Source organism: Lagenorhynchus albirostris, chromosome 12 (genome assembly GCF_949774975.1).
Source record: "Lagenorhynchus albirostris chromosome 12, mLagAlb1.1, whole genome shotgun sequence".
NCBI lineage: Eukaryota > Metazoa > Chordata > Mammalia > Artiodactyla > Delphinidae > Lagenorhynchus > Lagenorhynchus albirostris.
Genome location: NC_083106.1, coordinates 57,640,391 through 57,653,856, shown reverse-complemented (window position 1 = coordinate 57,653,856; position 13,466 = coordinate 57,640,391). Strand labels below are relative to the sequence as shown.

The 13,466-nt window shown below is 40.2% G+C and overlaps 2 protein-coding genes across 9 annotated transcripts in view; one reads left to right on the top strand and one right to left on the bottom strand.

The window, feature by feature from the left end:
- The window catches only part of USP45 (ubiquitin specific peptidase 45), a 64,016-nt gene extending 62,112 nt beyond the window's left edge, over window positions 1–1,904 (bottom strand). For 6 of the 7 annotated variants that reach the window (XM_060167858.1, XM_060167859.1, XM_060167866.1 and 3 more), the window contains exons 1-2: window positions 1,865–1,904; window positions 104–147 (exon numbers count right to left, since the gene is read on the bottom strand). The gene's annotated coding sequence lies outside the window, so the exon portion shown is untranslated. Of the gene's footprint in view, window positions 1–103; window positions 149–1,864 lie in introns of those variants that run through there. The other variant, XM_060167860.1, reaches the window with a different exon arrangement.
- Window positions 1,905–5,853: 3,949 nt separating this feature from the next.
- TSTD3 (thiosulfate sulfurtransferase like domain containing 3) overlaps window positions 5,854–13,466 on the top strand; it is a 25,168-nt gene continuing 17,555 nt past the window's right edge. Inside the window, exons 1-4 of one of the 2 annotated variants that reach the window (XR_009543770.1) lie at window positions 5,854–5,988; window positions 9,260–9,433; window positions 9,530–9,689; window positions 9,985–10,172. Coding sequence is in view for 1 of the 2 variants with exons in the window: in XM_060167502.1 (XP_060023485.1) it covers window positions 5,916–5,988; window positions 9,260–9,433; window positions 9,530–9,689; window positions 9,985–10,057 (480 nt within the window). In the remaining variant the exon portion in view is untranslated. Of the gene's footprint in view, window positions 5,989–9,259; window positions 9,434–9,529; window positions 9,690–9,984; window positions 12,803–13,466 lie in introns of those variants that run through there. The other variant, XM_060167502.1, reaches the window with a different exon arrangement.

The window sequence follows — 13,466 nt, the reverse complement described above, 5'->3', positions numbered from 1 at the left end:
CCTACTCCTCCAAATTATCATCTGGTCTTCTACTTGATTGAGAGAAAAGAGATGTAATCAAATAGCAAATCGGATCTTTCTACCCCCCAATTTACAAACTTACCTCCAACTCTTTTAACTTGATGTCTTGGAAAGAGATAGGTGTAACTAAGAGAATCCAAGAAAAATGGCCCATGAGAAATTGGTCATATTTTTACACCCCCTGCACAGGTAAACTCTTGATAAAGATGAGCATTAACACATAGCTAATACTGGCAGAATAACCAAAAGAACCAGGTAGCTGACCTAGAATCTATAAAACACCTATGCCTTTTTTCAAAAACACTGACTCATACTTAACTTGGCAATGTAGAGTCAATTTCCAGTGATTTTTCTGACACGTGTACATGTCTAAACATACAGAGCCATTTTGGATGGTAACCCACTATTTAGCAGTCACTTATCTGTATAGCTTTCTTCTTCAATTCCCCATTCAGGCAAAAAGAGACAAAATTAAAGTCCGATTATTGGAGCTTCAAATACTGTCTATCATCAATATTGTGTTTGGGGAGTTCTGAGACCACCCTCTCATTTGGAGATTTACTATAAGGACTCACAAAACCCAGCATATAGTTGTATTCATGGCTAACACTTATTACAGCAATGTAGTATGGACGTACAGCTTGATCATAATGAAAAAGACACAGGTGAAGTCTAGAGGAATCCAAGTGCAGGCTTCCTTATCGTTCTCTCCCTCCCAAGAGGGGTCACCACACTCTTCCCCCAATAAGTAAAATCCAGTAATGTCTATGAAACGTTTCTGCTCAGGGAAGCCCATTACAGACTCACTGGTGCAGATTTTTAGGGGGCTAGAAACTTCTGCATAAACCGTACCCTACAACATAAAACATGTTGTTCCCAGATGCCAAGCAAGCGCTAACCTTTCTAAGGACAGCAGTCTCAGGCACGCTATGTTAAGTGTTTTCAGCACAAATAAATTCTGGCCATTTTTCTCACGTGGTTTCCCAAACAAAACTTTCGTTTTCAACTTCCGCGTTTACCTACACCTGTCTTTTCTTTAATGTAGGATGTGCAACTGTTTACAAATGTTTAATTTTTTTAAAAGGCCGTGCAAAAGCCCATATTCTCAAAAAAGAAAAAATTCTTTTTTTCCCTACTCTTGGGCGATTATTTTCGGCGTGGATGCCGGGGGAGGGAAGAAAGAGACAAAACTCTCTTTTTAGAAGCTCAGAAAGATGACCAGCACTTACATACTTTTTTGTGCATCGCACTCGGTTCTCAGCACTGAAGAGATACTAACCCACTTCATCCTCCCAACCACCAACCACCTTATGAGATAGGTTACTATTATTTCTCCCATTTTATACTTGAAACTGAGACACACAGTAGTTAGGTGACTTGCAGAAGCCAGGAGCCAGTAAGCTGTGGATGGAGATTTGGACCCAGGCAGTCCGTCTCCAGGGTTCCTAATACTACACGATGCTGCCAGACACCCGCGGTAAGACTCGTCCTCTGGTCTCTAACAAAAACATCCCAAGTTTCTGAAGAGAAAATGCGCCGTGAGGATGAGCGCGGAAAGGAGGCCAGAAGGGTGCTGGGTCGTCGCGACCCTGGTCAAAGTGAGGCGGCTCCTCTCCCGCCCCACCTCGCCGGCTCCTCCCGCCGCAGCCGGGACACCCGGCCAGCCCGGCCACGCTCACGCGGCCCTCGGTGATCGCCTGGAGCCCCCAAGGATCGGGAAGGCGAGGGAGCTTGGGAGGGGCGGGGGGCGTTCTTTCCCAGGCCAGTCAAGCCACAAGGGCCCGGGGTTGTGGAAACGAAGACGGAGAAACTGCGGCGACCCCAGCACCGAGCCCCAACTCACCCTGCCAGGCCCGGCGGCCGCCTCTACAATCGGAAGAGACTGCGCCTGCGCGTCCGCCCCTCCCGCTGGCAGGGGCGGGGCCTCGTGTGCCCGCCCCCACGTTCAGTGGGTGGGCGGTTGGGGCCGCCCCTCGCGTGGCCGCGCACCCGGAGTTGGGCGTGGACGGGGAGGGGCCGACTCGCGTCGCGCCTGCGTCCTGTAAGTTTGCAGGTCTAGGTAGGCCCCGGCTAATCTTAGAAAAATGTTAAGTGGACTGTTAATTGGATCCTGATAGTGGCCTGGAGTTCGCGCAGCTGAGGTGTTCTTGGAGTCAGGATTAAGTCCCACTTGTTGCTGGACAGCGTGCCCGGACAGCCTCCGACTTCTCGCCGTCACATTCTTCTGTGCAATAAAATCACATCAGACATCATATATTTTCTTGTTTTTTCTCATTATTGTTGTCTTACCTGTTGTTCTCACTTTTTTAAAATTTTTTTTAAATTTATTTTTATTTATTTATTTTTGGCTGCATTGGGTCTTCATTGCTGCGCTCCGGCTTTCTCTAGTTGTGGCGAGTGGGGACTACTCTTCCTTGTGGTGCACGGGCTTCTCATTGCGGTGGCTTCTCTTGTTGCGGAGCTCGGGCTCTAGAGCACAGGCTCAGTAGTTGTGGCACACGGGCTTAGTTGTTCCCCGTCATGTGGGATCTTCCCGGACCAGGGCTTGAGCCTGTGTCCCCTGCATTGGCAGGTGGATTCTTAACCACTGCACCACCAGGGAATTCCTTCACTTCTTTATTAGAAAATTTCCTGACCTATACCTAGACCTCTTCGAAGCTCGATTACCCGTTAAACTGGTTTGCACTTTGCATATGTTTAGTAAAAGTAATTGGTTGAAAATACTTTGTTTGAATGATATTGCAGACATCAACACTAGTTACAGATAAACTCTACGATTCTTGTAATCTTTCACAATTCTTCAGCCAGGGGACAGGTGTGGCCTTATGGAAAGAGCCTTGGATTCCTATTTGATGGATTCTTCAAAGGAAGGAAATTATTTTTAAATGGTACCTAGTAAGTATATTTTTAGTGCTATTGCAAAGACATTATGACAAAACATCAAATAGAAATATAAATGTGCTTAAGGTCAGCTCTGTATACATTTCAAATAATGTTAAGTATCTTAATTTTACCGTCATTGTTCTGTCTGAAAATGTATGGAATACTTTGCTAAGCTATAGGCTATACATATATTAAGTTTTATCGTGTATTTTAAAAGATACATTCTTTATTATAAAAGTAATACATGAAAGTTTCACATAAAGTTCCTCACCTTTTCCTCCTTCCCTCATTCCCATTTGCTTTCCTCAGAGGTAACATTTCCTCTTCTCTATTTTCTGTTTCTTGTGTATAGTTTCAGGAATTGTCTTTGCACATACAATATGCCTTTGTACTACATTTTTATATGATTACCATTTGTTACAAGAGAACACAGTCAGGTTAAATTACGGTCTATTTTCTATTCTACAACTTGATTTTTTTTCACTTGATCGTATATCTTGGACATATCTCCACACCAGCCTCATTCTTTTTACTTGTTGCTTAGAACTCCAGTGAATGGATGTATCATTTTTTCCCAATCAGTCCCCTGTTAATGTACATTTATCTTTGCCTACTTGTGCAGATATTTTCAGTAGATAAACTACTGGCGGTGAAAATGCTGAGTCAACAGATGCTCAAGGGCTTCCCTGGTTGCACAGTGGTTAAGAATCCGCCTGCCAATGCAGGGAACACGGGTTCGAGCCCTGGTCCGGGAAGATCCCACATGCCGCGGAGCAACTAAGCCCGTGCGCCACAACTACTGAGCCTGCGCTCTAGAGCCCGCGAGCCACAACTACTAAGCCCGCGTGCCTAGAGCCCGTGCTCCGCAACAAGAGAAGCCAACGCAATGAGAAGCCCACGCACCGCAACGAACAGTAGCCCCCACTCGCTACAACTAGAGAAAGCCCGCGCGCAGCAACAAAGACCCAACATAGCCAAAAATAAATAAATTAATTAAAAAAAAAAGATGTTCAAGTTTTGATAAACTTTTGGAAAAAACGTTGCATGAAAGGCAATAAATTTCCTAATTCTTCATTTGATTTGTCTAAAATCTGCAGGCTTGATGTGGATTTAGAAAGAAATGGGAAAAATCCCAAGTCTCTTAAAAATCCTCTCCTTTCCAGTTGTCTTTCACTTGCATTGTGGTGAAAAATAAAATGAGTTGTTTGAGAATTAATGACTCATATCAACTCATCACTAGTAGACCTTTCCCAGAAAACATTACATTATTTCTCTGCCTTTCATTCCACTTCAAGCCTTACTTCCCTTGGTCACACTTACTCTGAAGGAAGAACTTGGACATTTGTCCAAGGAGCAATGATCAGTACTCCTGTTTGACAAGATCTTTTTGCTCTAAGCCCTCTTTAATAAACCAAGTTTGGCACTGTGCTAGTTATAGGAGGACACATTCATCTTTTCAGAAAAAGAAATCCTACAGAAAAATATTTCTCAAATAATCAGTCATGAACACTTGAAAAGAATTGTTTAGTAATATGTGCTCTTGCAAAAGTGTAAATTAGATTAAATGTGATTCATTGAGGCCAAGTACATTGTTTCCATATCTGTGTCCATACTACCTGTGGTTTATGATGTGGATGCCACAGAGAGTACATGAATCTACAATATTTAATGACATCTTAGTTCAAAGTCAATCCACAAAGTAGATTACACAGAGACTATGGTTAAACTTCAAATGACTTGGAAAACATAACTGTAAATGTTTTCATTGGTATAGAAATCTGAAGTCATTTTTTTATTAAATTATTGAAAGCTGAATAATTTAAAAGTGCATGCTTAATGAAATTATTCCTTGAACACATACTTTAATAATGCCATTTGGAAACTAATTTTAAAAAATTTGACTGTGAATCCATTTGCAGTTAAATATGGCTTTCATTATCCTTGGGAACCAAATTGAGAATAAATTAAAAATAAGGTAATGAACCAAGTTGAGAATAAAGTAAAAACAAGGTAATAAGAAACTTTATATGCTGTAGGCTGAATATGCTCCCTCCACAACCACACACCAAGGTGTTCTAATTCCTGGAACCTATGAATATGTTACCTTACATGGCAAAAGGATTTTGTGCATATGATTAAATCAGGATTATCCCAGTGGTCCCAGTGTAATCACAAAGGTCCTTATGAAAGGGAGGCAGAAGGGTGAGAGGAAGAGAAGAGGATGTGACAGCACAAGCAGAGGTCGGAATTAGAGATCTGAAGATGCCAAACTGTTGGCTTTGAAGATGGGGAAATGGACCAATAGCCAAGGAATGCAGGCAGCCTCTCCTAGATGGAAAAGTTTAAGTACAGAAATTCTCCCCTACAGCCTTCAGAAGGAACACAGGCTTGCTGACACCTTAATTTTAGCCTAGTGACTTCTGACCTTCAAAACTGTACATAATAAATTTGTGTTGTTTTAAGTCAATAAGTTTGTGGTATAGTAGCAATTGGAAACTAACACATTTTATAAATTAGTTGGACCTGACTCTGAGTTATCATCAAATATAGTCAAATATCATCATGTTGGGGGGAAAAGATGACAGCATGAGATTAATACTGACATCAGTTGAACCAGCTATGGGAGTGAAGAGCAATTCTTAGAAAAGTGCACATGTGCTTTGCTTTAATTCAATGCATGAGAATCCTGTTATGAAGTAAATTGGAGAAATTTATTTACTTTATATATTTAAATACTATCTTTGTTATATTCTCTTGCCACTTTTAAACTTTGTCTCTCCTTAAAAAAATAATAATCATAAACAAAAAAGCAAACCCAATCCTTAGTTTCTTACCAGGCAGTTTTACAGCAGGGCACGTTTCCGTCCGCGATTACTCCTAGTGGCACTACCCGGTTCGGCCGGAGCCTGGCTGGAGGGCGCTCGAGAGCCCGGCGCTGTTCGCCGGGCGGCGGGAGGAGGAGGAGGACCAGGAGGAGGAAGTGGTTAGTAGCCCCGAGGCTCGATCCGGAGATGAGGCTGCTGCAACTATTGCACTTGAGTGGGCGCCTGGCGATCCTCGGGTCCGCAGAGACTGCGCTCTGGGGTGAGCTCGGGGTTCCCGGGGAAAGGGAGAACGCCTAACCTCGGGTCCCTGAGAAGGGATGGCGTTGGTGAGGGTGATCGCTTCTTTTTTAAAGGCTTCCAGTTAAAAGTCAGACCCAGGGCTTCCCTGGTGGCGCAGTGGTTGAGAGTGCGCCTGCCGATTCAGGGGACACGGGTTTGTGCCCCGGTCTGGGAAGATCCCACATGCCGCGGAGCGGCTGGGCCCGTGAGCCATGGCCGCTGAGCCTGCGCGTCTGGAGCCTGTGCTCCGCAGCGGGAGAGGCCACAGCAGTGAGAGGCCCGCGTACCGCAAAAAAAAAAAAAAAAAAAAAAAGTCAGACCCAGTACACTTGGCACCTGGGAATGTAACACCCACTTGCAGTTCTTGTTCCTTCAGTTTCCGGGGTTGCTCTCGGGGTACGCACGGAGAGGGAGAGGGGCAAACGTTGCTCCAGGGAGCTCGCGTGGGAAGGCAGTTATAAATGTATGGGTGCTTGACTGAACAATGAAGGTCAGTTCGCGACTCAGAGAAGTGAGCTCAGTGGCCAGTTCCTGCCGGGGAGAGTTGCAATGAGGAGCCCAGTCTTGCGAGTTATACTTGTGACCCACTAGAGGGCAGCACTCATGGGCTTATGAAACCTACAGTTGCCACGTTAGGGCTGTAATAGTACCACCCCTAATTTTACAGCTGGCGAAACAGAAGCCAGAGAAGCGAAGGTGGTCAGTGGAGGAGGTGGGTCTAGAACCCAGAGCAGGCCTCCAGTCCCTTCTCTTTGCTTTACGTGCTGCCTCTCCTTTAGCAACAACCTTTGTGGATAAAGATACAGGGGCCCCAGCGTAACACTTTCTCCCCGCCCCGCCCCAGTTATTCCATTTTAACTCTTGGTACAGCCTCTGTAGTTGAAGAGGTGTCATTCCTGCAAACTCTGTTATTTGGTTTTACCTTTAATCAGCAATCATTTATTGAGCTCCTAATCTGCCAGACGTCCTGCTGGGGATACAGTTTACTTCACCATTTTGGGGTTAGACACACACAAACCATCACCACACACAGCCCAGTCGAATGAGACTGCAATGGAAAGGACTGAGTTGGAGAAGGTGTTAGAGAAAAGGTGCCTGTTTCATTTAAAAAATTCTACTTGTAATACATGATTATATTCTCATTATATTAAAACAAACAATAAAGCACAGCATGAGTCCCCTTTATGCACTCTCCCCAGATATGAGTATACATAAATATATGTACACATGAAAATACTATGTGTGTTAATACATATAATAGATTAGTATATATGGATATCTATAGTATCTATCTCTCTGTATATATACTATACACCATAGATATATATATATACTATATACTATAGATATCTATATATAATGTGATCTACACTGTGCTTGCTTTTCTGTAATTTTTTTTCTCACCTAGGTATTCAGAAGCTTTCTATGGCAGCACATATAACTCTTTTAACCACTGCATATATCCCCTACTATGAATTACCACAGTTTATTTAACTAGTCCCTTATTGATGGATATTTTGGTTTCCAAGTTTTTTTGCTATTATAAAAAGTTTTCAATAATTATCATTGTACATGCTTCTTTGTGCATATGTACAAGTATTTTACAAGAATAGATACCTAGAAGTGGAATTGTATCAAAGGGGAGGTGACAAGTGACATTTAACAGGGTCATAAAAGAGACTTAGAGTATGAGACTTAGAGAGAGAAAGGTATTCCCTTCAGAGGGAACAATGTCCATAAATCATGAAGGAAATGTGAAAATAGATATTTATTGTGCACTGTATAGAGTATTTAAACCTCACAGCAACTCTAAAAGGTTAAATAATATTATTCGATTTTACAAATAAGAAGCTAAGTACCAGAGAGTTTAAGTAATCTGCCCAGGGTCACAGAGCCAAGTGGGCAAGCCAGGATTTGAACCTAGGTTTATCTGACTCTGAAATTCCTGCTCTTTCCACTATAAAAATAAGATTAGAGCACATGTATACTTTTTATGTTGCTGGAGGGTAGGATAATTGGGGCAGAGAAGGAATGAGGAGGAGGTTTGGTAAGTTATATTGGTAAGGGGGGGGGTTGAAGGACATTATAGAACATACTAAGAAGCTTGGACTGTGAATCCTGTAATGTAGGCTGCAGGGAGTAACCAGGTGAGGTTGGATCTACCAGTGTGGAAAGAGCAAAATTGGAGTTTATTCAAAGTTTAAGCTCAAAAAGTGAAAATTAGGTATAGCGTGTATTACTCTTGAAAATCCCTCAAGAGAACCACACATCATCTCTCAGTGTTTCCCAAACAGCCAGTTTTTCTTCACTGTAGGAGCAGTCCACTGTTTCTTTGGTTGAGCATCAGATGAAGTGGTTAATTTACAAGTAGAAGCCATGTTGTACAAAAACACACACACACTATAGCTTTAAATAATTAGTGTGGAGTACAGACTCATACCGTGAGAGGCTTGGGGGAACTGAGACTCATCAAGGGACCATGCTTGGGACTTCCCTGGTAGTCCAGTGGCTAAGACTCCGCGCTCCCAACGCAGGGGGCCTGGGTTTGATCCCTGGTCAGGGAACTAGATCCCACATACCGCAACTAAAGATCCCGCATGCTGTAACGAAGATCCCACGTGCCACAACTAAAAAAAGATTCTGCATGCCGCAGTGAAGATCCCGCAGGCGGCAATGAAGATCCCGCCTGCCACAACTAAGACCCGGTGCAGCCAAATAAATAAAAAAAAATTTTTTTTTAAAGGGACCATGCTTGCTTCAGGCTTTTGCTTACCAAGTGGAAAGGCAGGAAATCCAGTCTTACTGATTACTCTTCCTGTTCTCCACACCTCCCCCCCCACCCCACTCCTTGCTGAATTAGAGAAAGTTAAACGTCGGTTTAATATGACTCTACTATACAAGAAAAACTTAGATTAGGGTAACATTTACAAACTATTTGCAAAATTCAGTTACCAAATGTTGAATGTGTATTTATAAACTCTCCCTCCAATTAAAGGGCTTGGAGAGAGTAGAATATTGGAGGTGGCCCAAGACCAGCCATAAGTATGCAGGGCAGGAGGATAGGGCTGCATCTTATACTGTTCAGTTAGGCTGTATGCAAAATATATACATTGATTATACAGTTTAGTAAAGTCAAAAGATCAATATGGTTAGCTGACCGGAACAATGGGGAAAATTCCTTTGACCTACTCTTTCCAGATATTAATAGAGATGTCATTTTGAAAGTACCTAAATTATTTTATTCTTTCCAGGTTTGAAGTCACTAAAAGGAAGCTGCAACAATTTTTGTACTGCTATTTGTAAAGATGTCACTTATATGGAACTTAAAAACCTCTTGAAGTCCAAAAAAATTATGTTAATTGATGTTAGAGAACCATGGGAAATTCTTGAGTATGGAAAAATCCCCGGGTCTGTCAATATACCATGTAAGTGACATGTGTCTTAACTGATTCATTAGAAATATATATCCAGTAACTGACTGTATCTAAAATTTAATCGAAATTCTTAACATTTTCTTTCAGTGGATAACGTAGATGAAGCTCTACAGATGAACCCAAAAGACTTCAAAGAGAAGTACAATGAAGTAAAGCCATCCAAATCTGACAGTCTAGTGTTTTCTTGTTTAGCTGGAGTGAGAAGCAAGAAAGCTATGGACACAGCAATATCTCTGGGCTTTAACAGGTGTGTAGATGAAGGATAAAAATGGGTTTAAGAGTATGTATTGCAGTATTTCATGGGTATATTTTTATTGGCCTACTGAAGAATTTCTTATAATTACTATGTTAGCAATGGCAGGATAGACTCTTATAGACTGAGTCTCTACTTTTCATCCTACAATCTTTCAAATAGGCTCAAAGTCTAAATAGTATGGTGAGAAGCCATTGCATCTCTAAATCTCTAAATTTCTTATCTCTAAAGTTCCTATGAACCTTGTGCTGTAAAGCAGGAGAACTAATTATTTGATGTATGTTTTTAGTGCTCAACATTATGCTGGAGGATGGAAGGAATGGGCAACCTATGAATTTTCGGAGAAGAAACAAGGAAATTGAATTTTGGCATACAAGCAGGCCCTTTCCTTGTGTACGTGCAGCCTAGGATAGTGGAATAAGCAAAAGAATCAAAATGTAGCCCTGGAACCACTGGTTAATGGGAAGGGGACTGTGTGTAAGTCAATTATTTGTTGAATCTTTTTCTCACCTATAAATTGGGAATACCACTTCCCCCTGCCTACTTCCAAAGGCTAATGAGGCTTGCTATATATGTGACTTGCCATGGAAACATAAGGGTTGGGATTCTAAAAATTAATTTTTAAATAGTTTAGTACAGTTCAATAGTATTCCAAAAGACCTGGTTACTTGTATTACCTAATCATAATGTGTGATCACTTCTGTTAATATAGTGCCTATAATCTTCAAAGAGGCTATGAACTAGACCAGTCAATTAAAACTTAACCTTAAAACACCAAGAATCTGGGGTGCAGAAAAGTAGGTGAAATATGAACAATGAAAATACATTAGCAATATCCAAAGACTTATGGCACTGTGACCAGCATGGTAGTGATATAATTTGCAGTTTAAAAAAGTAATATGATCTATGGGGAAAGTAATCAGAACACTGGTTGCTTCTGTTGAAGGAAAGAAATTAACAGGAAAATCAAGGAGGAAAATTTCTAGGGTGATGGAAGTGCTCTATATCTTGATTGAGGTGTTGGTACTTAGGTATATACATTTACCAAAACTCATTGAACACTTTAAAACTATACATTATCTGTAATTACATCTCAATTAAAAATAATGAAAATAGAAGAAAAGTTTAAATGCAAATGACTCCCACTAGCATAAGTATATTTCTTTGGAATGTTAAGTCCTACACTCGTTAGTACACTAGTGCACTGGTGAGTGGTAAAACAAATTTGTGCTTTCTTCCATCCATGTCTCTTCAGACCCATCTGTTTTTACTCTCATTTATACAGTCATTCAGAACATGTAAGGCCTGGCAAGTAAACTATAAGGACTTGGTTTTGTCCTAAATGACTTAAGCCATTGGAGAATCTGTGGTAGGTATGTGATATTATCACCTTGAACTTCTATTTCTGATATGTCAGTCTAGTTTCTAGCAAACTCCCTACAAGAACTAGAAAAGCTGGAAAATACACATAATACAGACACAGACACAGACACAGACACACACACACACACACACACTTTTCAATGTTGGTTCATCCTCTACAGCTTTCCTTCTCCCAGGATCATGACTCTTCAAATCCTCGCTGTCTTTGTAATTCTTTCATGCCTTTAAACAAATTTTATTTATATATTTATATAAACAAATATTACTAGGGCATATATATTAAGGAAGTGAGGATCTGAAGAGCCACAAGCTCACAGAGAAGAAAAGCTATAGATAGTGAACCACCATTGAAGTACTGGGCCCAACCAGGAACAGGTAAATACACCAGGGTATAGAGTCTGGGGAAACACACCAGGCTTTTCCAGAAAGACAAAAAATATTCTAAAAGAAAGAAAATACTAAAGAACACAACATTATCTATGTATATGTAATATATACTGAATATGAGTTTAACAAAAATTATGCAATTAAATTGGGAGGATGATGGGACTATAAGTCCCAGGGTAGAACAAGTTTGGGGGCGGGGAGGGGGTGGGAGCTGGAAGTGGAGAGCAGGTGTGTGAGAAAGTAAAATCTTCATCTTCCAGAGTAGGAAGTTAAGAGATAATATTTACAAGTAAAAAAAAAAAAAAAAGCAAAAGGAAACTGGAGGGTAAGCAGAAGAGGAGTACAGTAAAGTGTTTAAGAGCCTGGGACCTGCAGCCCAGATGCCCAGGTTTTAATAAGATTCTAATCCAAGCTCTTGTCACTTACTTGTGATTGGGTAAGTTACTTAACCTTCTGTTCCTGAGTTTCCTCATCTCTGAAATGATTGTTCTGAGAATTAAATGACTTCATAATGTAGACAGCTTGGAATATACTTGTCACATAATAAGTGCTCAATAAATGCTATAATTATAAGCTTGTTACTTGGAAGTGTGGAAGTAACACAACAGCAGAGAAATGACTAATAGTTGCTCTGGGGAGCAGGAATAAGAAGCAGGGAAAATGGGACTGGGACCTAACATCTCCCTTATGTCTTATAGCAACACTGTCCAAAAGAATTATGATGCAAGCCAGTATGTGATTTTTAGGTTTCTTACACTTAAGTAAAATAGGTGAAATTAATTTGAATAGTGTTTTATTTAGTCCTATGTATCTAAAAAATCATCATTTAAAACATGTAATCAATATAAACAAATTAGATATTTTACATTCTTTTGTTTTGTACCAAGTATTGAAATCCAGTGTGTGTTTTTACATTTATAGCACATTTCAATTCAGACTAGCCACATTTTTAGTGTTCCATAGCCACGTGTGGCTAGTGGCTATCTCACTGGACAGTGCAGCCTGTGGTAATATTTGATGTTTAGAAAGAACACACATCATCAATGGCTGCTAAATCACAGAAAGAGACAACCAGCCATTATATGCCTCCTGATAGGAGATACTTTATACAGTAGTCTATAATGGAAAAAAAAAAATTTGAGCCTGAACCTGATCAAGCTTTTGCATTCAATTACCAATTTATAGAAATACAGAGAAGAAAAGAACATGTTAAGTAGCACCTCAAGGATACACTCAGCAAAATACATATGGTGGGAAATTCTTAGTGGACAAGCAAACCAAAATGGGGAATTTTTTAAATGAAATAAAGGAGAAATCCATGAATTTTAAAAGATTTATCAATGAATTGCATGTGTGGTCTTTATTTAGATCCTATGTAGAATTATTTAATAACATTTATGATATTGAGATAACTGAAAATGTAAACACTGGATATTTGATATTACAAAATTATTTTGACTAACTCTTTTGGGTACAGTAAGACTTCTATTGGGTTTTTTGGGGGTTTTGTTTTGTTTTTTAAAGAGCCATTATCTCTTAGGATTACATACTGAAATAATTATGGACAAAATGATATCTTGTATTTGCTTCAAAATAATATGCATGTTGGAGGAAGTGGTGGGAGTTTAGATGAAATTGGCCATGTGTCGATAATTGTTAAAGTTGAGTGACAGGTATATGGAGGTTCATTACAATATTTTATCTACTCTTGTATATGTTGTGTTAAATTTTCTACTTAAATAAGAGGTTGAAAATAAAACTACTAGGCATATGTATTTTCAAAATAAAATTTTTTTAGAAATATAGGTAAGCTTAAAGGAAAAATTAGGGTGAAGTCAATGATTATAATATATAATCACTCTGCCCTTCCAACCCAAGCCCAATCTTAATTCCTTCAGACCTGAGGAGAGCTTTTTTTTCTTATTTCATAAGCCTAGGAGACCTACTTCTGTCATTGGTACTGACTTTATAATCTCTCTTTCCAGCTTATGTGATACTATC